We start from the raw sequence: 25,416 nt of genomic DNA on the forward strand, positions 1-25,416 counted from the left end.
TGATCTCTCAGTCGGAGTAGATGGGTTCGGAAAGAATGATTTAAGAACCACGGGCTCATTTAAATGGAAGTCCGAAGGGACTTTGGGTATGAATCGTGGGTTAGTACGCAGGATGACTCTGTCCTCTTTGAATTGTAAGAACGGGTCCTGGATGGATAGGGCTTGCAATTCGCCTACTCTTCTGGCCGAGGTTAGTGCCAGTAGGAGGGCTGTCTTCCACGACAGGAATTTGATATCCGATTTGTGGATAGGCTCAAAGGGATGCTTCATCAACTGGTGAAGAACTACGTTGAGTTGCCACGTTGGAGGGACAGGTTTTGGTCTAGGGAAGGACCTAAAGAGGCCCTTTAGGAATTGTTTAATGAGCCTGTCCGCCCACAGGGAAGGGCCCCTAGAAGTTCGAGTGAACCTAGAAATTGCTGCCAGGTGGACCTTGATGGACGCATGGGCAAGGCCTGAGCGCGCCAGGTGTAGGAGGTATGGCAGGAGTTGTTGGGGAGTGACCTGGAAGGGATGTAGACCTTCCTTCTCACACCAGACGCAGAAGCGTTTCCACTTGAGAGTATAAGTCTTTTTTGTGCTGTCAGCTCTAGCGTTGGACAGGACGTCTTTGCACTCTTGTGGTATGTTTAGATGACTGAACTCACGGTAGTCAGGAGCCAGGCTGACAATTTCAGAGGGCCCAGGTTCGGGTGGAGAACCTGCCCGTGAGACATCGTGAGTAGGGTCGGGTGGCTGTGTAGGCGAAGAGGTGGATGGACCGATAGACGATGGAGCTCCGTGTACCAGTGCTGCCTCGGCCAGGATGGGGCGATGAGGATCAGGGTGCAGGGCTCCGATTTCATTTTCCTGATTACCCTGGCTATCAGTGGGAATGGCGGAAAGGCGTAAGCAAACACGTTCTGCCAAGCTATGGAAAATGCATTCCCTAGTGTTCCTGGTTGGGGAAGCCTGCTTGCGAAGCTTGGGCATCTGGCGTTCTCCCTGGTGGCGAAGAGGTCTATCTGTGGTGTCCCCCACTTCGCAAAGATGTAGTCCAATGCACTCTCGTCTAACTCCCATTCGTGGGATAGGGACTGCTCTCTGCTGAGGGCGTCCGCCAGGACGTTGTCTTTGCCCGGAACGTATTCGGCTTTGAGGGTGATGCCATGTTGTAGAAGCCAGTTCCAAACTCTCTGAGATTCTCGAGAGAGAGAGAGAGCGAGCGCGTCCCTCCCTGTTTGTTCAGGTAGTGCATCGTCGTGGTGTTGTCGGTCCTGACTAGCACTGGGGAGTTTCGGATGCGCGGGAGGAACGACTGGAGCGCCAGGAAGACTGCCCGTAGCTCCAGAATGTTGATGTGGAGTTTGGATTCCTGTGGCGTCCATTTTCCGTTGGTCTGTAGTTCTTGCAGGACTGCACCCCAGCCCTCCAAGGATGCGTCCGTGGTGATGATATGTGGTTGCGCCGGAAGCAGGAACGGTAGTCCTTGCGACAGGTGTTTGTCTGATCTCCACCATTGTAGACTGTTGATCATAGGTTGGGTGACTCGTATGCGGTCCTCGAAGGATCCCGCCGCTTGTGTCCACTGTTTTGACAGTTCTTCCTGCAGGGGGCGCATTTTTAGGCGGCAGTGCGGGATGAGCAGGATACATGACGACATCATGCCGAGGAGCGACTTGAAGATACGGACGGTCAGAGTCTTTTTGGATGCCACTGACCTGGCCAAGGAGATGAGTTTCGACTTTCTCTCCTGAGATGGAAAGGCCTTCGTGCATTCCGTGTCCAGGGTCGCTCCTAGAAAAGTGATGACCTGTGTTGGTGTTAGGGATGACTTTTCCTTGTTGAGGGTCAAGCCGAGGCGGCGGAAAAGATGCAGACAGGCGCTGGAAGATGCGGCTGCGGCTGCTCTCGACGGAGCCTTTACCAACCAGTCGTCCAGGTAAGGGAAGACCTGGTGACCCTGCTGGCGGAGATAGGCTGCGACAGGAGAAAGGCATTTCGTAAAGATCCTTGGAGCAGACTTGAGGCCGAAGGGGAGGACGCGGAATTGGTAGTGTACCCCTGCGACTGCAAACCTTAGAAACTTCCTGTGTCCCTTGAGGATAGGGATGTGGTAATAGGCGTCCTGTAGGTCTAGTGATGTCATATAGTCGCCTTTTTCCAGGAGTCCCAGGATCTCTTGTAGCGTGACCATCCGGAACGACTGCTTCTTTAAAAACACATTGAGAGCTCTCAAGTCGAGGATCGGTCGCCATTTCTTCCCTTTTTAGGTCTCGGCATCGAGACCTGTTGTCATGGAGTTCGCTCTGAAGGGACCTAGAGCTGTGAACGCGCCGACCAGGGTCTGTGAACGCGCTTATGCAGGCCGGCCGAAGGCAGGCACACACACACGCACGCGCAGTCTCTCACACACACACACACACGCAGACACACCCACACACGTGCAGACACACGCGCGCAGACACACACACACACACGTGCCAAGCCCCCCAAGCCCCACTTACCGCATCAGCCGCCACTCCTGATTTCTGCTGCCACCAGTCTCTGGGCCATCCACTCCATGGGCGCGGGCTTCTCGCAAAGACGGAAGTCCCGCCCCACGACAGCCGTGAGCTTGCACATCCCGAAACCGGAAGTTCGGGAGTGTGCACGCTTACGGCTTGGTTTTTTTTTGTGATCGTGTTAGGCATAGCACCTTACGTGCAGAGATTCCCACCCACGAGAAGCAATTATTTCTGAAAGGAGTCACAAAACGCTGTTTCACTGTGGCTGTTTGTCAGTCCTGCTTGTGTGAGTGAACTTCACATCAAGTGATGCAGATGCTGTCAGCTGGCCGCCGCAAACCAACAGAAGAAGCCTGAGTGAGGACTGAGCAATCGTATTTTTTCCTAGACATTTAATACAGTTTTGAACCATATTTCACAGTTTATCTTCTGTGCGGTATAGTCTGCGTGGTTGTCCGGTTGCTTTAGAAAAATATTTCTGGAGTTGCCCAGCGTCCAATGGTTGTTTATTCTGAAGGCCTGTGTGCGTGCACATCCCGAAACCGGAAGTTCGGGAGTGTGCACGCTCACGGCTAGTTTTTTTTTGTGATCGCGGTAGGCATAGCACCATACGTGCAGGGATTCCCACCCACGAGAAGCAATTATTTCTGAAAGGAGTCACAAAACGCTGTTTCACTGTGGCTGTTTGTCAGTCCTGCTTGTGTGAGTGAACTTCACATCAAGTGATGCAGATGCTGTCAGCTGGCCGCCGCAAACCAACAGAAGAAGCCTGAGTGAGGACTGAGCAATCGTATTTATTCCTAGACATTTAATACAGTTTTGAACCATATTTCATAGTTTATCTTCTGTGCGGTATAGTCTGCGTGGTTGTCCGGTTGCTTGAGAAAATTATTTCTGGAGTTGCCCAGCGTCCAATGGTTGTTTATTCTGAAGGCCTGTGTGGTCTCGGTGTTTACCATCATTAAACTTGGGTTGCTCTCGGAATACATAGAGATGGAGCTTTCCGTTCTGCCTTTCAGGTGAACTGGGCGCCTTGTGTGACTGTTTATCATCATGTCTTCTATCAATAAATGCATCGTACACTTCCCGACATATCTGTTTTTTCATCTTGTCACCTTGTGGCAAACTGCCTGGTACCAGTGATGCTGATGTGCTGTGTCCTGAGTGCGATACAAGTATGATGCACGAAGATCAGGCTGCCCTTTTGCATGATGGAGTAACCTCGACATTTGCCTCAATATGTCAGAACCCTTCGGCCACAATAGGGACCGAGGCAGGAGGAAATACTCTATAAAGTAGCAACACCAACAATACTGTTGCGAGAATGTAGTAAGTAGTAAGCTAAGAACTGGTCAGTATTTAGAGCCTGATTCACAAAAATAAACTTACACTTTCGTGTTAGTTTAAGATTTTTTTCAATTCACAAAGAAATTTTACAAGTAGTATCTTTAGGACTGCCTATCTTTGTCTGTCCCGAGTCTCGCCACGGGAGCAGAGACTCAGCAATCGTAAACATACCACTGGTAAAATTATTTTGTGAATTGCAATAAAGCGTAAACTTGCACAAAAGTGTACGTTTAGCCAAGTAGAGGGTGTAAACAGACTTAAAATGCCCCTGCTTAACACAGGATGTCCACCACATCTCTCCATATAAGAGCTTGGAAAATGTATTTATTTATTTACTTTTTATTTATTTATTCGTAGAGCAAGAACAACAAACTAATTTGTTGCTAGGCACCAGGATCAATAAAAACGTGTTAGCCTATAACAGGTACCACTAAAAAGAAATTCGGGAAGCAGTATGCTACTGCTACTGAGAAATGTAGCTAGTACATTTTCAAACAAAACTGTTTTGTTTTTCCCCCCTAAATTATAGCAGAGCATTTTTTCCTTAGAAGTGCTTAAGCAAAGAGTTTCAAGTCGTTTGGCCTTGAACTGCACATCTTTGGTATCCCTTGCATTGGAGTTTTGATCTAGGAACAAGTAGGATGGATGGACTTCTTGATCATGCATTCAAAAACTAGACATGTTGATTTAAAGATGATACGATTATGCACTGGTAACCAGGCCACTGAGTTCAGCTCTTCCAAAATATGTGTATACAATAGCAGGCTCATCTCTGTTAGGACAATATACAGGTACCAAACTAAGCAGAAGAGGTCACCCTTTGGACCTTAAGCTTCAAGTGTATTGATAAATCATCAGCCATTGGGGGGGGTAGGGTGGAGGGGGGGATAACGGCAAACTGAAGTTTATCTTCTGTGCGGTATAGTCTGCGTGGTTGTCCGGTTGCTTTAGAAAAATATTTCTGGAGTAGTGAGTGCAGAGTAGTGAGTGCAGAGTAGTGAGTGCAGAGTAGTGAGTGCAGAGTAGTGAGTGCAGAGTAGTGAGTGCAGAGTAGTGAGTGTGCAGAGTAGTGAGTGTGCAGGGTAGTGAGTGTGCAGGGTAGTGAGTGCAGGGTAGTGAGTGCAGAGTAGTGAGTGCAGAGAGTAGTGAGTGCAGAGAGTAGTGAGTGCAGAGAGTAGTGAGTGCAGAGAGTAGTGAGTGCAGAGTAGTGAGTGCAGTGTAGTGAGTGTGCAGAGTAGTGAGTGTGCAGACTACTGAGTGTGCACACTAGTGAGTGCAGAGTTGTGAGTGTGTAGAGTAGTGAGTGCAGAGTAGTGAGTGCAGAGTAGTGAGTGCAGAGTAGTGAGTGTGTAGAGTAGTGAGTGCAGGGTAGTGAGTGCAGAGTAGTGAGTGCAGAGAGTAGTGAGTGCAGAGAGTAGTGAGTGCAGAGAGTAGTGAGTGCAGAGAGTAGTGAGTGCAGAGAGTAGTGAGTGCAGAGTAGTGAGTGCAGAGTAGTGAGTGCAGAGTAGTGAGTGCAGAGAGTAGTGAGTGCAGAGAGTAGTGAGTGCAGAGAGTAGTGAGTGCAGAGAGTAGTGAGTGCAGAGTAGTGAGTGCAGAGTAGTGAGTGCAGAGTAGTGAGTAGTGAGTAGTGAGTGCAGAGTAGTGAGTGCAGAGTAGTGAGTGCAGAGTAGTGAGTGTGCAGGGAAGTGAGTGCAGAGTAGTGAGTGCAGAGTAGTGAGTGCAAAGTAGTGAGTGCAGAGTAGTGAGTAGTAAGTGCAGAGTAGTGAGTGCAGAGTAGTGAGTGCAGAGTAGTGAGTGCAGAGTAGTGAGTGCAGAGTAGTGAGTGCAGAGTAGTGAGTGCAGAGTAGTGAGTGCAGAGTAGTGAGTAGTGAGTAGTGAGTGCAGAGTAGTGAGTGCAGAGTAGTGAGTGCAGAGTAGTGAGTGCAGAGTAGTGAGTAGTGAGTGCAGAGTAGTGAGTGCAGAGTAGTGAGTGCAGAGTAGTGAGTAGTGAGTAGTGAGTGCAGAGTAGTGAGTGCAGAGTAGTGAGTGCAGAGTAGTGAGTAGTGAGTGCAGAGTAGTGAGTGCAGAGTAGTGAGTAGTGAGTGCAGAGTAGTGAGTGCAGAGTAGTGAGTAGTGAGTGCAGAGTAGTGAGTGCAGAGTAGTGAGTGCAGAGTAGTGAGTGCAGAGTAGTGAGTAGTGAGTAGTGAGTAGTGAGTGCAGAGTAGTGAGTGCAGAGTAGTGAGTGCAGAGTAGTGAGTAGTGAGTAGTGAGTGCAGAGTAGTGAGTGCAGAGTAGTGAGTGCAGAGTAGTGAGTAGTGAGTGCAGAGTAGTGAGTGCAGAGTAGTGAGTAGTAAGTGCAGAGTAGTGAGTGCAGAGTAGTGAGTGCAGAGTAGTGAGTGCAGAGTAGTGAGTAGTGAGTGCAGAGTAGTGAGTGCAGAGTAGTGAGTGCAGAGTAGTGAGTGCAGAGTAGTGAGTAGTGAGTAGTGAGTGCAGAGTAGTGAGTGCAGAGTAGTGAGTGCAGAGTAGTGAGTGCAGAGTAGTGAGTAGTGAGTGCAGAGTAGTGAGTGCAGAGTAGTGAGTAGTGAGTGCAGAGTAGTGAGTGCAGAGTAGTGAGTAGTGAGTGCAGAGTAGTGAGTAGTGAGTGCAGAGTAGTGAGTAGTGAGTAGTGAGTGCAGAGTAGTGAGTGCAGAGTAGTGAGTGCAGAGTAGTGAGTAGTGAGTGCAGAGTAGTGAGTGCAGAGTAGTGAGTAGTGAGTGCAGAGTAGTGAGTGCAGAGTAGTGAGTGCAGAGTAGTGAGTAGTGAGTGCAGAGTAGTGAGTGCAGAGTAGTGAGTGCAGAGTAGTGAGTGCAAAGTAGTGAGTGCTGAGTAGTGAGTAGTGAGTGCTGAGCAGAGAGTAGTGAGTGCAGAGTAGTGAGTGCAGAGTAGTGAGTGCTGAGTAGTGAGTAGTGAGTGCTGAGCAGAGAGTAGTGAGTGCAGAGTAGTGAGTGCAGAGTCGTGAGTGCAGAGTAGTGAGTGCAGAGTAGTGAGTGCAGAGTAGTGAGTGCTGAGTAGTGAGTAGTGAGTGCTGAGCAGAGAGTAGTGAGTGCAGAGTAGTGAGTGCAGAGTCGTGTGTGCAGGGTAGTGAGTGTGCAGGGTAGTGAGTGCAGAGTAGTGAGTGCAGAGTAGTGAGTGCAGAGTAGTGAGTGCAGAGTAGTGAGTGCAGAGAGTAGTGAGTGCAGAGAGTAGTGAGTGCAGAGAGTAGTGAGTGCAGAGAGTAGTGAGTGCAGAGAGTAGTGAGTGCAGAGAGTAGTGAGTGCAGAGCAGTGAGTGCAGAGCAGTGAGTGCAGAGCAGTGAGTGCAGAGCAGTGAGTGCAGAGCAGTGAGTGCAGAGCAGTGAGTGCAGAGTAGTGAGTGCAGAGTAGTGAGTAGTGAGTGCTGAGCAGAGAGTAGTGAGTGCAGAGTAGTGAGTGCAGAGTAGTGAGTGTGCAGGGTAGTGAGTGTGCAGGGTAGTGAGTGTGCAGGGTAGTGAGTGCAGAGTAGTGAGTGCAGAGTAGTGAGTGCAGAGTAGTGAGTGCAGAGTAGTGAGTGCAGAGTAGTGAGTGCAGAGAGTAGTGAGTGCAGAGAGTAGTGAGTGCAGAGAGTAGTGAGTGCAGAGAGTAGTGAGTGCAGAGAGTAGTGAGTGCAGAGCAGTGAGTGCAGAGCAGTGAGTGCAGAGCAGTGAGTGCAGAGCAGTGAGTGCAGAGTAGTGAGTGCAGAGTAGTGAGTGCAGAGTAGTGAGTGCAGAGTAGTGAGTAGTGAGTGCTGAGCAGAGAGTAGTGAGTGCAGAGTAGTGAGTGCAGAGTCGTGAGTGCAGAGTAGTGAGTGTGCAGAGTAGTGAGTGTGCAGGGTAGTGAGTGTGCAGGGTAGTGAGTGTGCAGGGTAGTGAGTGCAGAGTAGTGAGTGCAGAGTAGTGAGTGCAGAGTAGTGAGTGCAGAGAGTAGTGAGTGCAGAGAGTAGTGAGTGCAGAGAGTAGTGAGTGCAGAGTAGTGAGTAGTGAGTGCAGAGTAGTGAGTGCAGAGAGTAGTGAGTGCAGAGAGTAGTGAGTGCAGAGCAGTGAGTGGAGAGCAGTGAGTGCAGAGCAGTGAGTGCAGAGCAGTGAGTGCAGAGCAGTGAGTGCAGAGTAGTGAGTGCAGAGTAGTGAGTGCAGAGTAGTGAGTGCAGAGTAGTGAGTGCAGAGTAGTGAGTAGTGAGTGCAGAGTAGTGAGTGCAGAGTAGTGAGTAGTGAGTGCAGAGTAGTGAGTGCAGAGTAGTGAGTGCAGAGTAGTGAGTGCAGAGTAGTGAGTGCAGAGTAGTGAGTGCAGAGTAGTGAGTGTAGAGTAGTGAGTGCAGAGTAGTGAGTGCAGAGTAGTGAGTGCAGAGTAGTGAGTGCAGAGTAGTGAGTGCAGAGTAGTGAGTGCAGAGTAGTGAGTGCAGAGTAGTGAGTGTAGAGTAGTGAGTGTAGAGTAGTGAGTGCAGAGTAGTGAGTGCAGAGTAGTGAGTGCAGAGTAGTGAGTGCAGAGTAGTGAGTGCAGAGAGTAGTGAGTGCAGAGAGTAGTGAGTGCAGAGAGTAGTGAGTGCAGAGAGTAGTGAGTGCAGAGTAGTGAGTGCAGAGTAGTGAGTGCAGAGTAGTGAGTGCAGAGTAGTGAGTGCAGAGTAGTGAGTGCAGAGTAGTGAGTGCAGAGTTGTGAGTGCAGAATGCATAGTTGTGAGTGCAGAGTAGTGAGTGCAGGTGCAGAGCAGTAAGTGCAGGTGCAGAGCGGTGTGTGCTGTTGAGTGCAGAGTGCTGTGTGCTGTTGAGTGCAGAGTGCTGTGTGCTGTTGAGTGCAGAGTGCTGTGTATTGGCAATGTAAATGACAATGTCATTTGTTTATGATTTAAAGAAAAAAAAAGAAATGTCATGAGCAATGCCAATAGCTCTTCCTTTAATGATGCCGAGACCATTGCATTGTAAATGCTTGTTTGTGGATGAGGAAGAAGTGGGAATAGAAGCCCTCCCCCTTCTGGGCGTGTGGAACTTTTTCTATTGCGCCCTTCTGAAGCATGGAAGCTAGTTCTTGTAGAAGCAACCGTAGGTGTCTGTGAGGGCGCTTGACAGGTGGTGTCCGTGGGGGGTGTGAGAGGAATTCCAGAGAGTGGCCGAATTGAAGAAGTTGTAGAACCCACCGGTCCGTTGTTATTTGCCGCCAATTTTGTAGATAAAAAGAAAGTTTTCCTCCAAGTTGCAAAGAAAGCGATGGTGGAGGGGCTAGCCAATTGGGAGAGTCATTGGCGATTGCCTGCTGGTCTCTTCTGTCCTTTTCCTCTGTAGGACGATTTGTTGAAGGAGGACTGACGTCCCGACTGGTTTTGGCGCTGTTGAAATTGCGTCTTACCCTGTGAGTATGAGTAAGAGGACTTATTTTGATAAGAGCCTCTATAGGAGGATTGTCCCCTCCCCCTGTTGGTACGAAAGGACTGATTGCGGGATTGCAGAGTGCCTAGGGCTCTGGCTGTGTCGGTGTCCTTCTTGATTGCAGTGAGGGCTTCGTCAATCTTCTCGCCGAAAAGATGATCACCATCATAAGGCATATCAAGGATTTTGGTTTGGACCTCCTGCCTGAAAGAGGTGGCCTTAAGCCAGCCTTGGCGTCTTAGGACAGCTGCGCCTGCCAGCTGTCTGAACCCAGTCATGGCCACGTCAATGGCGCAGTCGATCAGTTCGGAAGCCGAAGTTTGGCCCTCGAGGAGGAGCGAGTGTGCCTCCCCTTTTAGATCGTCTGGCAGGTCAGCAAGGTAGGGCGCGATGTCCGCCCAGAGTTGACGGTTGTAGCGCCCGAGAAGGGCAATGGAATTGGCGATCTTCACCGTCGTCGCAGAGGTAGTGGAAAAACGTTTCCCAACTGCATCCAACTTCCTGCCTTCTTTATCTGGTGGTGTCGATAAAGGTGATGCAGGGTTACGCGAGTTCTTCTGCGCCGCCTGGGTGACCACAGAGTCCGCCTTGGGGTGACCTGTAAGGCATGCTGGAGCCGACGATGTAGCTCTATACTTTTTGTCCAGTCTGGGTACAATGACCTGCAGGGAAGCTGGAGACTGCATGAGCTGTTTGCCCTGTTTGAGTAGATAATCGATGATCGGGATCGATCTTGTAGTTTTCTTTGTTGGTTCCTTAAAGTCATAGAGGAAACAGTCAGTTTCCTGAGTTTCCATGGACATATGGAACCTTTTGGCTGCCCTTTCCATGAGGTTATGGAAACCTCCAATATCTGCCGGCGGAGACTCAGAGGATTGTGGCTCCGGAGAGGCTGGAGAGTGAGTGACGTAGTCTTGGTCCGCATCCACGTCCGTATCGTCGTCTCGGACTTCCCCTTCTTCATGTTCCCTTTCCTCATCCTCGGACGAGACGGGGTCTTGAGCAGGGTCCTGTGTCCTAGGAAGAACCAGTGGAGGGGGCTTATGTCTTGGCACCTGCGCAGGAACGGTCACAGCTGGTTGCGGAGTTGGCGGAGCAACAGGAGTGGCCTTCTGTGGAAACCGCTCTTTGTAGTCCTGAATGAGGAAGCGCAAGTCTGAAACCAAGGAGGCTGGCAAGCACACCATTGGAGTCACCTGGGTGTGAACTTGGGTAGACACAACTGGAGGAACAGATTCTTCGACCTCCTGCTCTTCGTCCGTACTTTGGCACTTGACAATCAAGTCTGAGGGGCTAGTGGCCTGGGTAAACATTTCCTCCTCCGGTTCTTGGTCCTGTAAGAGGCAGGATGGCGTTAGCTGTTGGACCTTACTAGGCGATGTCATCTCCGGAGTAATCGGTATTTTGGTGATTCTGATGGAGACATGGGATGTTTGAGCGTCCATCGCATGTGACAGGAGCTCAGATTCTTTCCAGGTACCAGCCGCCGACGATGCTTGTGACGATGGCTTCGTCAAGGAGCTTTCCATCACTGGTTGAATTTTGGTCTTCGTCGACGGTGCGTCCGTCGACGACGCTCTCGTCGACGGTGACTTTGGTAACTTTTCCGCTGTCGACTGCTTCGTCGTCGGCGCCGTCGTCGACGGAGTGCCCTTCGTCGACGGAGTGCCCTTCGTCGACGGCCTCGTCGACGGTGTGACCTTCGTCGATGGTGTCGTCGTCGACGTCCTCGTCGACGGTGTCGTCGTCGACGTCCTCGTCGACGGACGTGTCGTCGACGGAGCGGAGGATGAAAGCGGTCTTCCTGCTGACGACGAGTGAGTTAGGGTCGTCGATGAGGAGGACGCCGACGATGCCATCGTCGTCGATACCGTCGTCGTCGATGTAGAGACGGTCTTTAGCGATGAGGTGGTCGCCGATTGCGCCGTCGTCATCGTAAGCAGTGGTTGCTTCCTGGGGACAGGAAGGTCCTTGCTAGACACGGTAGGCTTGCCCTCTGAAGACTTTTTTGACTTCTTAGGAGGGGTGTCTGAGTGGCCAGGCGAGGAAGCCCTAGGCCTCTTCAGGGAAAACTGTGAGGCGCCAGACATGCTCTCACCTTCAGAAATCAGGTCGCCTTCCGGTTTGTCCTTAAGCCTGTTTAGCCAGATTAGAAGTCTCCCTTCCCGGTCTTTCTGGGTCTTGTGGGAGAATTTACGGCAAATCCTGCAGTCTATGGACTTGTGGTGAGGATAGAGGCAATATAGGCAATCCTCATGTTCGTCGTCCACGTGAAGCCTCAGTTTGCCACAGGAGGCACAAGGACGAAAAAGTGCTCTCTTCTTGCTATCAGCCATAGCTAGAAAGTCGAAAAAACTGTAAAGTTAGAAGAAAATCCAATATTCCTGAGGAGAACTCAGGTGGAGACTCCCTAGCACAACGTGCGGTAGAAAATCTGAGAGACTGAGGCTCCTCACAGGAAGGTTCTAGAGGGAGGTAGTAGCTGATTGGTTGTTTCTTTTATTTTGGTCCTTTTTTACAAAAGGACTCAGATAGGCTACCAAGGTGGGACCCTGGAGCCTATTCTATTTGGTCCTTCCTGCATAAGGACCTAGATAGGTTACTAAGGTGAGACCCTTAGACCTAATCTCTTTATGTATGTCTTAGGACATTACTTTTTTATATACCGGAGGCTCCCGTCTCGACGACGGGGAATGATTCAGGCATGTGAATCTATGAAAGACACCCAAATACTGGATAATGATAATTTGGCCCTATTTTCTAGAGATACTGTTCAAAGCCCTTTACATATTGGTAGGCCTATGCAGTGTTTATTGTCAAGTGGTAAATTATATTACAGTGCATTCTGTTCCCCAATCACAGCAAGAGTGCAGAGACTGCTTCCCTTGGACCAACCCTGATGTCGTCATGACACAAATGGAGATATTCTTGTATACCTTAGACACCAAAAAATACCCTGTAGGTGATCAGTGCCTCAACTGTATATAACACACCAATACTAGCCCAAGAAAGTAGGAAAATAACAGGAAGTAAATGGTGTAAAGAACGGTATAACTCAGAATGAATAGTAGATACGATTAAATTGTGCAGGGTTTGGCATTTCATGCAAGGGTGAGAGGAGTTGGCCTAAAGGCTAGGGCAGTCGACCTCGAATCTGGGGAACCGTGTTCGAGTCTCAGCAATGAAGCTGAACATCCTGTGATTCTGAGCAAATCACTTAATCTCCCAGTGTCTAACAAAAATGATGAATGTGTCCTCATGTAACGCAACTGGTGATATGTAAAGCGCTCCGATTCCAGATACCGGGTCAAGTTCGTGTTATATAAAACTCAAAAAAAAAAAAGGGTGGCTATAGTGAAAACATTAATTGAACTTCAAGTGGTGGCTCAGCTGTTAGTCTTAGTATATTGTTTTGCTGGTCAACCGGTTTTACCTAACATGGTATTTAAAAGACAAATAATGTTGAACCACGATCTTGGTTTCATGCCTTTATAAATTTGTTGTGGTGTTGTATAAAATCAATTTGAACTTTTTTTCTTTGTTTTGCCAATAAAACTGCCAAAGTGTAACACTGCAAGTTGTTACAGATTCAATAGTTGAATCATTTGAAATATCTATATCCTGTAGCTTAGTATCTGTATTTTCAAAGTGTTTAATTCGGTCATCCACTTTGAATAGTATGTCTCTGGATTTGTAGCCCTCTCATAGACAAATAGCACAGTGATGTATGGATGGTGAGCAGCCTTTACAACGCGGGTATTACCACGCGCTGCCATTACTACGCTGCTTTTACAACGCAAGTCGTTACAACGACTTGCGCTGGAAGGCACTGTTGGATAGGGAATAGTTTAATTTTCTATTCCAACACTTTCCCTACTGTAACGTGGGCTGGAATTGGAATAGAAAATTAAACTATTCCACTATCTAGCGCTTACAGCGCAAGTCGTTACGTAATGCCACGCGTGGTAATAGCCCGCGTTGTACTGACATACAACCGTATGGATTATGTCTAACCTTGGGTGACTGATTGCAACTTATTGTTATATTCAATCACAACTTTTATAGGATTTTGTTGTGTATCCCTAACAGCTGCGCAGTGGGAGAGGAGAAGGAGCCACGGACCTCTGCTGTTGACCTGAGACCCTTATCCCTGCGGATACCGGTGCTCCCGCCACAGCTCGCCGCACCCACTTCGCGGGTGCCGCTTCGCGGGTGCCGCTTCGCGGGCTGCAGCGAGGGGCCAGGCATCAAGGCTGACATCAGAGACAGGAGGCGGTAAGGAGGAGGGCGCAACAACACACGGACTCCAAAGACCAGGAGTCCCTGCACCCGTCCAGGTGCGCACGGCCGCGCCCCCTGGGAGACACGCCCCCTGCCCAGCCAAGCTCCAAAAGGCGGCAGCCTCCTACAGCCTGTGGGACACCCAAAGTCTTGCGCAGTGGGAGAGGAGAAGGAGCCACGGACCTCTGCTGTTGACCTGAGACCCTTATCCCTGCGGATACCGCTGCTCCCGCCACTGCTCGCCGCACCCGCTTCGCGGGTGCCGCTTCGCGGGCTGCAGCGAGGGGCCAGGCATCAAGGCTGACATCAGAGTCAGGAGGCGGTAAGGAGGAGGGCTCAACAACACACGGACTCCAAAGACCAGGAGTCCCTGCATCCGTCCAGGTGCACACGGCCGCGCCCCCTGGGAGACACGCCCCCCGCCCAGCCAAGCTCCAAAAGGCGGCAGCCTCCTACAGCCTGTGGGACACCCAAACTCTTGCGCAGTGGGAGAGGAGAAGGAGCCACGGACCTCTGCTGTTGAGCTGAGACCCTTATCCCTGCGGATACCGCTGCTCCCGCCACAGCTCGCCGCACCCGCTTCGCGGGTGCCGCTTTGCGGGCTGCAGCGAGGGGCCAGGCATCAAGGCTGACATCAGAGACAGTATGCGGTAAGGAGGAGGGCGCAACAACACACGGACTCCAAAGACCAGGAGTCCCTGCATCCGTCCAGGTGCGCACGGCCGCGCCCCCTGGGAGACACGCCCCCCGCCCACAACTACCTATTTTAACAGCCTACGTGACGCACAGCGGGACGCGTGCGGGACGCCGAGCGAAGCCCGAGCAAAGGGCGGGCAATCTGTGGCAGTCAGGGGCTGTCAGAGGCTGGGCTGGGCCACCCCCCTTACATCCACCGCCTCCGGACCAAGACCTCGGAGTTTATCTGTGGGCCCCGAGGCCATCATGTCAACCCGCTCTGGTAAAGCTTTGAGGGGTGGCGGAGAAAGTGCCTCAGGGGGTACTACGATGATTGGCACAATGGACAAATTTATTACCAGGGTGGCCGCCGGCATTGAAAAGGAGATTGCAATGACGGAACGTCGCCTCTCACAAGACTTCCTTCCTTCCAAACGCTCTTCCCTGGGAGCTGCGGCACATGTTTTGTCCCCAATTTCCTCCTTCCCCACCGCACCCCGGCCTGGGACCCTCTCTGGGGAGCCACATATTGTAGCGCTAGAGGCAGGAATTGATAGGATAGAAAGTCTGATATCTGATTCTCTCCCTATCAGTCCCAGCACTGTTGTATCAGAGGCCTGCCCCGCTCCTCCCATAGCTAGCTCTCCTGGCCTCAAGTTTCAATCCAGTTCTGACGTTCCTACACCCGGCCTAAAACCATTGTCCCAGACACGATCGACACGGGTGCATAGGAAAAGGAAAAGGGTGACCAGTATTCGGAAGGGTTGTTACTCCATGCTTTATAAGCGTCCTAGGACAAAGCCCCAAAGGGGTCCTACACTCCCAGATTCCGGAGGGCTTGAACCATCTGGGAACCCCTCCCCCTCACAGCTTGCAGCCGACACCCTGCAGCCTCTCCCCTTGGTCCTGGCATTACCCGTTCCTGCAAACGAGGGCCCTATACTCGAGCCCCTCGAGAAACTGGTAAAGTCTCTGCTGGTACCACTCATTGACCAAGTCAAGAGTCTGGGGGAGAGGCTTGACAGATTCGAACAGGTTACCAGGGACAACCTTTTCTCCCTGAAAACCTTGTTTAAACTACAGCCAAAGCTTAGTGCGGATAACACAGACAGGAATGCTGGAAAGGGGGTCTCCATGAGCCACTCACTGGGTGATCAGTCGACACTGCCTGTTAAGCCACTAGCTACCGGGAATGCTCCAACACCAGCTTCCCTGGCCGGTGCAAAGCAGGCAAGGCCGAGTGTCTCCACTCATGTTGCTCAAGTGCATGCTACTTCATCCCCAGCAGCGAAAATATCCGTGCCAAATCCTGCACATAAGAAGCAACAGAAGGGAGGGACTGGCCCAAATTCTAAACCCTTGGCTGCTCCGCCCGCCAAAGTCAGTGGAGTAGTTATAACCCCTAAGGCTAAACCAACCACCTCTCTTCCTAAAAATCCCTCCCCAGTGGCCATTCCACAGAAACCGACACGCAAGTGCCCCCCAGTCAACCTCCCCCCTGAATGCCACCCATATGTTGTTGTCCTAATCAAGGTTCCCCCCCTAAAAGACACCCAGCAGCAAACTCACCAGGCGCTAAAGAACAAGGTCATCCACTGGCTGAAAACCAATAGACCCCTTCCATTGGGCGTGGATGGCCTGATTCTTGGCGTACGTAGGGTGGGCTGGATCGGACATGGGAAAAAACCTCTTGAGGGGGACTGTGTGGTGGTCAATTTCCAAGACACAAGAGCTGCCCACTCAATATGCTGCCAAGGGCGATCCGTGGCCGGCCCCGGAGTTGATGCAGTGGATCTATCATTCTTCTACCCGCGGTCGGCCCCGATTACCCCTATCATCCATCCCGGGCCCGTTCCCCAAAACAACGTCCATGGCCAACTTTTCCCTGGAACAACCGTAGCCCAGTCGCACACAGTTCCACCACTATCGAACTGGGGCTTTTGGGGCTGCTGACTTCGTGACGCTTCTGAGGAGGCTCTGGTGACTCGGAGTCCCGGCGTCCAGTCCCCTCCTTCTGCCAAAAATAATATCCCTCCGACCATACCAGAAGATCAGGCTATTGTCGAGACTATAGGGGAACTAGGGGAGGTGAGGGCGCCACTTGACCCTTCAGTTGGTTCCTCAACTCTGGGTGTAGTGGACTTATTTGCTCCTGTCGAGACCTGTAGCATTGCGGCTGTGGCGGACCCACCTATTAGGGTTCTCAGCTGGAACGTAGCAGGTCTCGAGAGAAAGCTGGCATTGCCCGACTGGAACTCGCTTGTGGAGCAATACTCCATATGCCTGTTCCAGGAAACCTGGAGCAAGGAGCCCCTACACAAGGCAGGATACTCTACCCACCATTTACCAGCTGTCCACTCAGAAACTGGTAGGGGTCGCCCTTCAGGCGGCCTCCTCATCTGGGTGGCTTCTGCACTTAACTGCAGGGTGGTGGAGCGGGATACCAAATGCCCGGACCTCCTCAACATTTCCCTGAAAAACTCCAAGAGACGAGTTATTTTAAACATCTTCAACATTTATGCCCGAGGTATGAAGGGGGGTAGAGAATCCCCAGTTGTAGCCTGCCTGGAAGCCCTGCTTCGTTCGTCACCACACAAGCATTGTACTCTGGTAGCGGGCGATTTTAATTGCACCTTTGAGCCCCTTGGCCCTGAAATTTTACAAGATCAAGAGGAACATGATAATAGGTGGGGGATACCAGCCTTAGAACTCAGCCCAATTAAAAAATGGTCAGAAGTGGTCCTCCAGATTAACTCCATAACAATGGAGTTTGGTCTGAGGGCCGCTAATGGCAGGACTGGTTCTGATAAAGCAGGAGCCCATACTTACAACAGGCCTGGACATACGTCAAGAATTGACTATTTTCTTCTTGACGTAAACCTGTGGAGCATGGTAAATGATATGGTGATCTTACCTTCCGTCGAGAGTGATCACAATCTCCTCTCGCTCACATTGTCCCATAGGTGGTTAACTGGCTCTGGGAGTGGAACCGCTTGCAATCTCGCCCCGGATTTGTCAGCAGTCTCCAACTGTGGACGACGGCTAAAGTGGGCGAAGCTGTCGCTCTCAGAGGAGAAAACTTCCGCCATAAGGCAGCTTCTTACTACAGCTCTAGACAACCTTGACTCCTACGAGGATGGGTTGCTGGAGGTGACCATTAGGTTCTGTACCCTAACTCAGGCCATCAGTGACCTATTTGTAGTCCCAGCTAGTACCAACAGGAGGAAACCCCGTATACGGGCTAGAAAGGGCTGGTTTAACCAGAAGTGCAGGGAAGCGAAGTCACTCCTCATTGAAGCGGTCAAATCTAAAATACACACTAGGACCAGGGTGGCAAGAAGGCACTATTCCCTCTGTCAAAAAAATGCTAAGAAGGAGTGGGAGGACAATTACTGGCAGGACCTCTTGGCTGCCAGTCAAGGGAAAGATGCTATAGGCTTTTGGGACTTGGTGGGTAATAGGAATCGTCCCGATGACACATTGAGGACCTGCAGCATTAATGCCCAGACATGGTTTACCCACTTCCAAACACTCTATTCCGCCATTGAAGGCCCACTTAATGATCCCTTCATCCTTCCGCCATACACTTTAGATAGAGACCTGGATTTGTTTTCTGAACAGGAAGTCACAAATCTGATTAAAACTCTGGTGCCATTCAAAGCAGCTGGCCCGGACGGACTCCCAGGAGACATTCTCCGAGCATACCCAAAAGAATGGGGGGCACTGATCTCGGCCCTTCTTAACGCCATCATTGAGGGAGGATCTGTGCCAGACTCCTGGAAACGGGCAGAGGTAGTCCCAATTTTCAAAAAGGGTTGCCGGGACTTACCAGGGAATTACAGGCCTATAAGCCTAATGGACTCGAGCCAGAAACTGGCGGGGAAAGCTATTTTGGGGAGGATTTTACAATGGGTGGATGACAACCACATTCTGTCTGATATGCAAGCTGGGTTTCGTTCAGGAACCGGAACCATTGAACAAGTGTTCAGGCTCTTGTTACTGTACTGGAAGGTGGCGGAGCTAGGCAAAGGCTTTCTTTACCTGGCCTTTATAGATCTGAAGACTGCCTTTGACCTGGTTCCTAGGGAGGAACTCTGGAGGGTGTTGTATGGCCTAGGGAGGCCCCCCTATATTTTAAACCTTCTCATTAAATTGCATAATGCCACCTATGCCCAGGTTAGATGGGGGATGAATGGGGATAAGACCGAAAAGATCAGGGTCGAGAGGGGAGTGCGGCAGGGCTGTGTTCTGGCCCCCACCCTATTCTCCCTCTACGTTAATGGGGTGGTAGAGCACCTGCTCGGCGAACCAGCAGACGCTCCCACCTTGGGAGGCGTAAAAATTCCAACATCGCTGTTCGCCGACGACACCCTCCTCATTTCAAAACCCCCCAAGGCCTCCAGAAACTCCTGAACCGCTTCCAGGATTTTTGCATTATCAGAGGATTAGTCATCAATGTGGACAAAACAAAGTATTTAGTCATGCACCCCCCCTGTAAACTTGGCCGTCCCCCCACTTTGAACTCCACCCCCCTTGAAAGAGTGGCAGAATTCGACTACCTGGGAATCCGCTTAAGCGATGCGATGAGCTGGTCCGCCCACATCAACAAAATGACAGTCGGACATAAAAGGGTGGGGGGGGGCCATCCTTAAGGAGTACAGCAATTCAACTAAACAATGTGTTGCCCCATTAATAGACATTTATAAAGCCCGAGCTGTATCTGCGTCACTCTACGGAGCCGAACTGTGGGGCCTAGGTAATATGGAGTCTCTGAGCAAGGCCGAGAACAAATTCATCAAAGACCTCCTTGCCATCCCGATGAGTACTCCGACAGTTCCGGTCTTAATGGATGTAGGCTGCAAAGCAATTAGGGACCAGGCTCGTCTTCGCCCTCTCTTGCTTTGGGCTCGCTTGTGGAGGGTTCCGGAGTTAAAATCCTACGCTGACGGGTTAGCAGAGGTGATGCGCTCTGATGGTTGGCAGAAGATCAAATGGCTCAGGGACATCAAACATCTGCTAGGGGACTTAGGTTTGGGGTCTTGCTGGCTCAACCACTCAGCCCCCCCAAAGGAGTCCCTAAAAAAACTATACTGGGAATGGGTCTTCTCGAAGCGCATCAGCAATCAGCATCACTGCAATGCCACCGCAGCATTTTTGATAACAAAAGACGTTGTTGCCTTCGAGCCCTACATGGATTTTATCACCATCGCCATGGATCGGTCTTTGTATATCAAATTCCGATTAGGAATCCTACCCCTTGCCGACTTTTGCTCCAGGTGGAATAAGTCCCAGCCAGCATCACGCAATTGTGCCCTATGTTCTGACAAACCTGAAACTGTGCCACATTTTCTTTTTGAATGTCCCGACTATGGTCGCCCGAGATCACGATGGCTTAAACCAATTTGCAGACACTGGGCACTCAGCAGCATACGGTCGCCCTCCGGATTCTACTAACTAATACAGCCCCTCCCATTGTCTGTGCCGTTTCCAAGTTTTTAAAATGGGCTTGGTTGATTCGACTAAAAAGACTGTCCATATCAATTTAATTCTGTCCTAGCTAATTTATTCTGATCAATTGTGTTTTTATCCTTTTTATTCCAAATGTACAGTCACATTTACGATATGCTGTTTTTATTTTTTGTAATGCTTTTATGATATATGCATATCGAAATAAAGCAATCAACCAACCAACCCTAACAGCTGGTGAAAGCCAATCAATTCTTGTTTTGAGCACAGCCCTACTGTGGAATCCCATAACTTCTACAGGGTTACAAATTTAATGTAAACAGTTCATAATGGAATATTTTGATTTCTTTTAATGGTTGTTAACATTTGCCTTTTCTAAACAGTCTAGCAGATGTTTGAGAATATGCAGTGATCTGAGAGACCTTAAAACAATTATCTGAGTTGCTCTTCACACCCTTCTTGATACGTGGGTGGTATTACCAATGCAGGGTAATACAGTATTGTACTCCACACCAGATTTGTCATCCGTGTACCATGCGAGTGCCCCATGGTACACTGAAGTTGCAGCATTGACCTCCTTCATCACGACTCAAGTTAGGTTTATTCTGTTCTATTCTATTGTAATTTGTAAAGCGCTTGGCTACCCAATCAAGGCCTCCCAGCGCTATAGAGGAAAAGAAGCCTGACAAGACCGTAACACACATTCTCAAACAGCCAAGTCTTAACAGACCTTCTAAAAATGAATTAATCAGTGGAGTTACGACATTTATAATCTGATGCATGCTCTTTAAGTTGCACCAGCCAAAATCTTACAGTCAAGCAAAATTAGATTGGGGGAGTTTAATCACACTATTCTCAAGATAATTTCCCAATTTCTATATGCAGGGCTTCAAAAACAGTTACTGCTAAAGCTTCAGCGCCTCCAGAATGCTGCAGCCAGGCTAGTTTTGGACATCCCTAGATTTGAGCTGGTGGCCCACAGAATGAGAAGTCTCCACTGGCTACCAATAGGGAAAAGAATTCAATTTAAGTCAGCATGCTTGGCATATAAGGCCTTGCATGGGTCAGGCTCCCATTTTCTGAAAATTAACCTAAAACAATACGATCCGCATAGGACCCTTAGGTCTATCAGTGCTAAGCTACTCAAGACTCCCAGATTTAAACAACTAAGATGGGTGGGGGGTGGGGAGAAGCTTTTTGCTGCACACAGCAAAAACCTGGAATCAGATACCAGTATCAATAAAAAACAGCCCATCACTGCTATCTTTCTGAAAGACCTTAAAGAACTGGCTCTTTTCAGCATTGTCCCGGCTCTTCTAATGCACTGTTCTTCTCCCACTTCTGGCAGGCTTAAGTCATTCCTAGCGCAAAGACGCCCTCGGGCATTCGTGCGCTCTACAAATTTGATAATCAAATCAAATAAATATAGTGGGAATAGCAGTGCAAAACGTTGTTCACATATCGAAGGATTAGTGGAGGATAGGGGAATAAAAAGTGGATTATCTTGCCACCTTATTAGTGGCATAGGAATATTACTCCAGTAATGCACAGTGGAGGATCATACACATCTCCATTTCGAAGGACAATGATCAGCTTTGCTCTTTGTTTGCTCACAGAGCATTAAACCAAATAGTTCACTCATTTTAGCAATCATATGTTGATGAAAAAGAATGACAAACTTTCACGTTTGCGTGAGGATGAGGAATGTGAAAGTGGTTTGTGGTAATAAAATAACAACTAGCAAGGCTCAGTGAAATCTTCATCACGAATTGCAAAACCAGCAAGTTGACATACGCTAGAAGTTACATTTTGGAGATATTACTTAAACAAAAACAAAAAAAGAGCTCATGGTAGCAGCGTGAAACTTGAGAATAGTGAGTAATGCAAAACCGTACTTTTCAGATGACTTAATAGGGGCCCTTTATGCATGTCTAGAGTCAAATTTCTTGTGTGTACTGAAAAAAAGGCCTTTGTGGACCGGTTTCCTCGTCAAGTAGCTATCAGAGCAAAGTATTGTTAAGTGGTATACTGAGGACAAGAGTTTGCCTTGTGGTTAAAGAATGTTCTGGGTGTCCAGAACACTAGAGCATATTTCTTGGCCCACCTTTCACGAGAAGAAGATCACTATCTAGGAAACTGAATGAATGCCTAGTCTCATTTGGATTCCTGTGAACTATGGGACCTCTATCTGCAGGGCCAATGCGGTTGAGCATGAACGTGAATGCTGTTGTGAAAGTAGTTACTTCTGGCGATGGCGTATTGGGTGTGGATATTAATATGACTGCGTGGAGAGCAAATGATTATGCGGAGATGAAAGTTAGAATGTGTTGTGGTTCTGGGGTGAGGCTGGACTGTGGGAAATGTATGAGACTCATGGCAACTTTCATGTCTGATATTGGACAGGAGCAAGTCCTTTCCTAACTCTTTCAGGCTAATTCGCAAAAGATACCACAAGGAATAGCAGTCTCCCTACTGTACATTTTTCGAACCAGCTCTCCTTGTGTAACTTATGATCCGATTCATATAACTGCCATTTGTAATTAAATTTGTTACCCATATGTGATTTGGTTCCACGTTATTAGTTTTCTTTTTCATACCCTCAGGTTTAAATTTTACAAAAACCTTAACTAGCAAATTTCCCTGCAGCTGCAAAGGGGACAACACTAGCTTTAAGTTACCTTAGTTAAAAAATGTTCACTGCTCAGAAGACTCAGCTTGTATGTTTTAAGGTCGAGCCTAGCGGCAGCGGGCTTGAGCTTCTCGCTCTGAGAGACTGCTGTAGTAGAGAGGCTGCACCCCCTCTCCTCCCATATTTTTCATTGGCTTGTGTCATTGTCTTTCATAAATGCTGCCTTTGGATTAGTTAATAAGCTTGTTAGTGTCTCCTTAGTACGACCTTGTCTTCATTTGTACCCTCCCATGGCGACTGACCCTTTTACTTCAGTTACACCGGACCTGTCATTTAGTCTGTAGGCACTATTTACTTTATTGAGTGTCTCTTACTGCAGGCCGGACATGCGCTGCTTCAGCTGAACCCGCTTGTGTTTTTTTTAAGCAGCCCGGCCACCCCTATAATGTGGGCGCCTGCTTTCAATCACTTTAACCCGGCATTAACTTGTGTGTGTTTCAACCCCCCAAGTTAAATAGATTTAGAAATGATTATCACATTAAGTCATGTGAATTCCAGGTAGCACATAATCCTGTGCTAATGGGCTGAAGCCATCTGTACTAAAGCCACTTGACAGATTTTCAAAAGCCTGTTTTATTAGGAACACCACCACCACCTCCAATACCACCACCTCCAATACCACCACCACCAATACCAATACCACCACCACCAATACCAATACCACCACCACAACCAATACCAGCACCACCAATACCACCACCACCACCAATACCACCACCACCACCACAACCAATACCACCATCTGCAATACTACCACCACCACTAATACCACCACTACCAATACCACAACCAATACCACAACCACCATCACCACCAATACCAGTAACACCACCACCAATACCACCAATACCAATATCGCCACCACCAATGCCAGCACCACCACACCACCACCACACCACCACCAATGCCAGCATCACCACCACCAATACCACCACAACCAATACCACCACCACCAATACCAGCACCACCAATACCAGCACCACCAATACCAGCACCACCAATACCAGCACCACCACCTCAGCGCCTCTCACTCACTGGTAACAGCAGGGGCACTGTACGAGGCCGGAGCTGCAGCCGAGACCATACCTCCCTCCCTGCATGCCTGCCATAAAGCACAACCCACTCGGCACCAGGAGGTGAAGCCAAGGCCCTACTACAGCGGGAGTGTCTTTTTATTAGGCCAAAGATAGAAATGACATTACGCAATGCCACACTGCACACTCAAATCACGGAGAGCTCCTCCGCTCTTCATCATGAGCTGCAACAGTGTAATCAGAGTGAAAGGTGTTGGAGCTCTTTGTTAGTGTTTATAGCTCGGGTCCTATGTAACTCTCACGTCACACTGTGTTTGTGTAATTTACAACACTTACACAACTTCTTCACTACACTATTTATCACTACTTTGAAGACATCGTAGGCTGGTCTCGTCCTCTGATATTTACAGTCTAACAAGCGGTCGAGAAGGCCCTTTATTGCAATGCAATAGGTCTTGTATTTCTGATAGTTTAAACTATTAGTATTGTAAATGACAATGCCTTTTATTTATGTTTTAAAACAAACCCAAAACATAAATAAATGGCATTGTCATTGACAATGTCAATAGCTCAAACTCGTGTGAACGCGAGACCTATTGCATTGCAGATGCTTGTTGTATGTTGCAATGGCCTGCTGGAAGGCATGGTAGCCTTTACGAAACATGACTAGCTATGCATAATGAGGGTGGTTCTAAATGGCAATTAATAAGCTGTAATAATTTGCCTGAACTGACACATGCTTATCCCACTCTGTCTCAGTGTGGTATTTTGATGATACAACGCTTTACAACTATAGCACAGAACTGGCATTTCAGAAGGCAGAGTTTGGTGCTGTCGGTGGTTTGATTCTCTTGAAAAGCTCTCTCCATAGAAAAGGAACACACTCTGAGTTTACTCCAAGTTCTTTCTTTTGTTCTGCAAAATGTATGCACCACTTTATGCTTTTAAGAGATTTGGTTTTAATAGGACGGGTAATGCATCTTTTCTAGTTTTCTAGTTATCATTATTGTAGAGGTCACCTGGTTTTATAGAACTCAATAGGTCATGTTTCCATAGTCACCTTGCCACTGCAGAAGGGTAATGGCAACTTTTGGTGTTTAGACCTGCATGTAGATGGCAGAAAGTAGACCAGCTTACCTGATGAAGGGCCGGATGATAGCCATTACAGCCTTCACGTACCATGTTGGGTGGACGATAATCAAAGCTTTGAGATTCTTTTTCAACCTGTTGTATTTCAAGAGAAGTAGGAGAAAATAAAAGAGCACACCATTAACCACACTGGTATACACACAAGCCAAAAATCAAATAATAAAAACGTGATGTGTATGCAGATGCGGGAAAGGCTGATACCCAGACCATGACTATAAACACATTTCAGAAGTAGACACAAAAATATCCCAGATCTCAGACGAAGAACCTAGCTGTTGAGGTAGATTATCATCAGTAATGGATGTAACCCCGAAAGGAAAAATGTCCTTTCTTGAGTCCCACCACTCACTGGAGTTTCCTCACTTGGCTTGGGTCCTGGCTTTGTTACCTACTCGGCTTCCCTCGAGATCCGGTCTCGAGGGAAGCAGAGTAGGTAACCTAGAAGTACAAATTATGTCACCGGGTCTGAACAAAAATGTGGTACTACTAACAGTATGTGAGTGTACTTACATCTATGTGTTTGTAAGATTAAGTAGGCACCTTGTGAGCCTTAACAGGGTACCCATCAGTCACCACTCGGAACCGCCCTTCATCATTTGGGATTCCTGTATAGCCATTTGTTAGGAACAGCACAGTAGAGGAGATGTTGAACCTCTGATGTTACTAATGCCGTCCTGTATGGTCTGAGTCTCACAGGCTATTTTGAAGCTGGAAACAAGAGTGAGAGTGACTGAATGTGCAGTGCATGTGGTGAGAGTGAAAAGTGAAACTAAAATTGGGTGAGAGGGCAAAAAAAAATTTTTATTCCATGTTTTGCTCGCTCCTCCAATGTTAAAAAGCAGTGGGGTAAATTAAACAAATATTCACCCAGATGTATTGGTCAACATGTTTCTGCAATTAATGGACCACAGAGTCCGTTGC

At 48.8% G+C, this 25,416-nt stretch overlaps 1 protein-coding gene across 4 annotated transcripts in view; it reads right to left on the reverse strand.

Moving 5' to 3' along the window:
- Window positions 1–25,416, reverse strand: part of BNIPL (BCL2 interacting protein like) — a 221,152-nt gene that overhangs the window by 25,003 nt on the left and 170,733 nt on the right. For all 4 annotated transcript variants that reach the window (XM_086947437.1, XM_086947440.1, XM_086947438.1 and 1 more), the window contains exon 8: window positions 24,484–24,570. In XM_086947437.1, coding sequence (XP_086803563.1) covers window positions 24,484–24,570 — 87 coding nt within the window. The remainder of the gene's footprint in view (window positions 1–24,483; window positions 24,571–25,416) is intronic.

Source organism: Lissotriton vulgaris, chromosome 12 (genome assembly GCF_964263255.1).
Source record: "Lissotriton vulgaris chromosome 12, aLisVul1.2, whole genome shotgun sequence".
Taxonomy (NCBI): Eukaryota; Metazoa; Chordata; class Amphibia; order Caudata; family Salamandridae; genus Lissotriton; species Lissotriton vulgaris.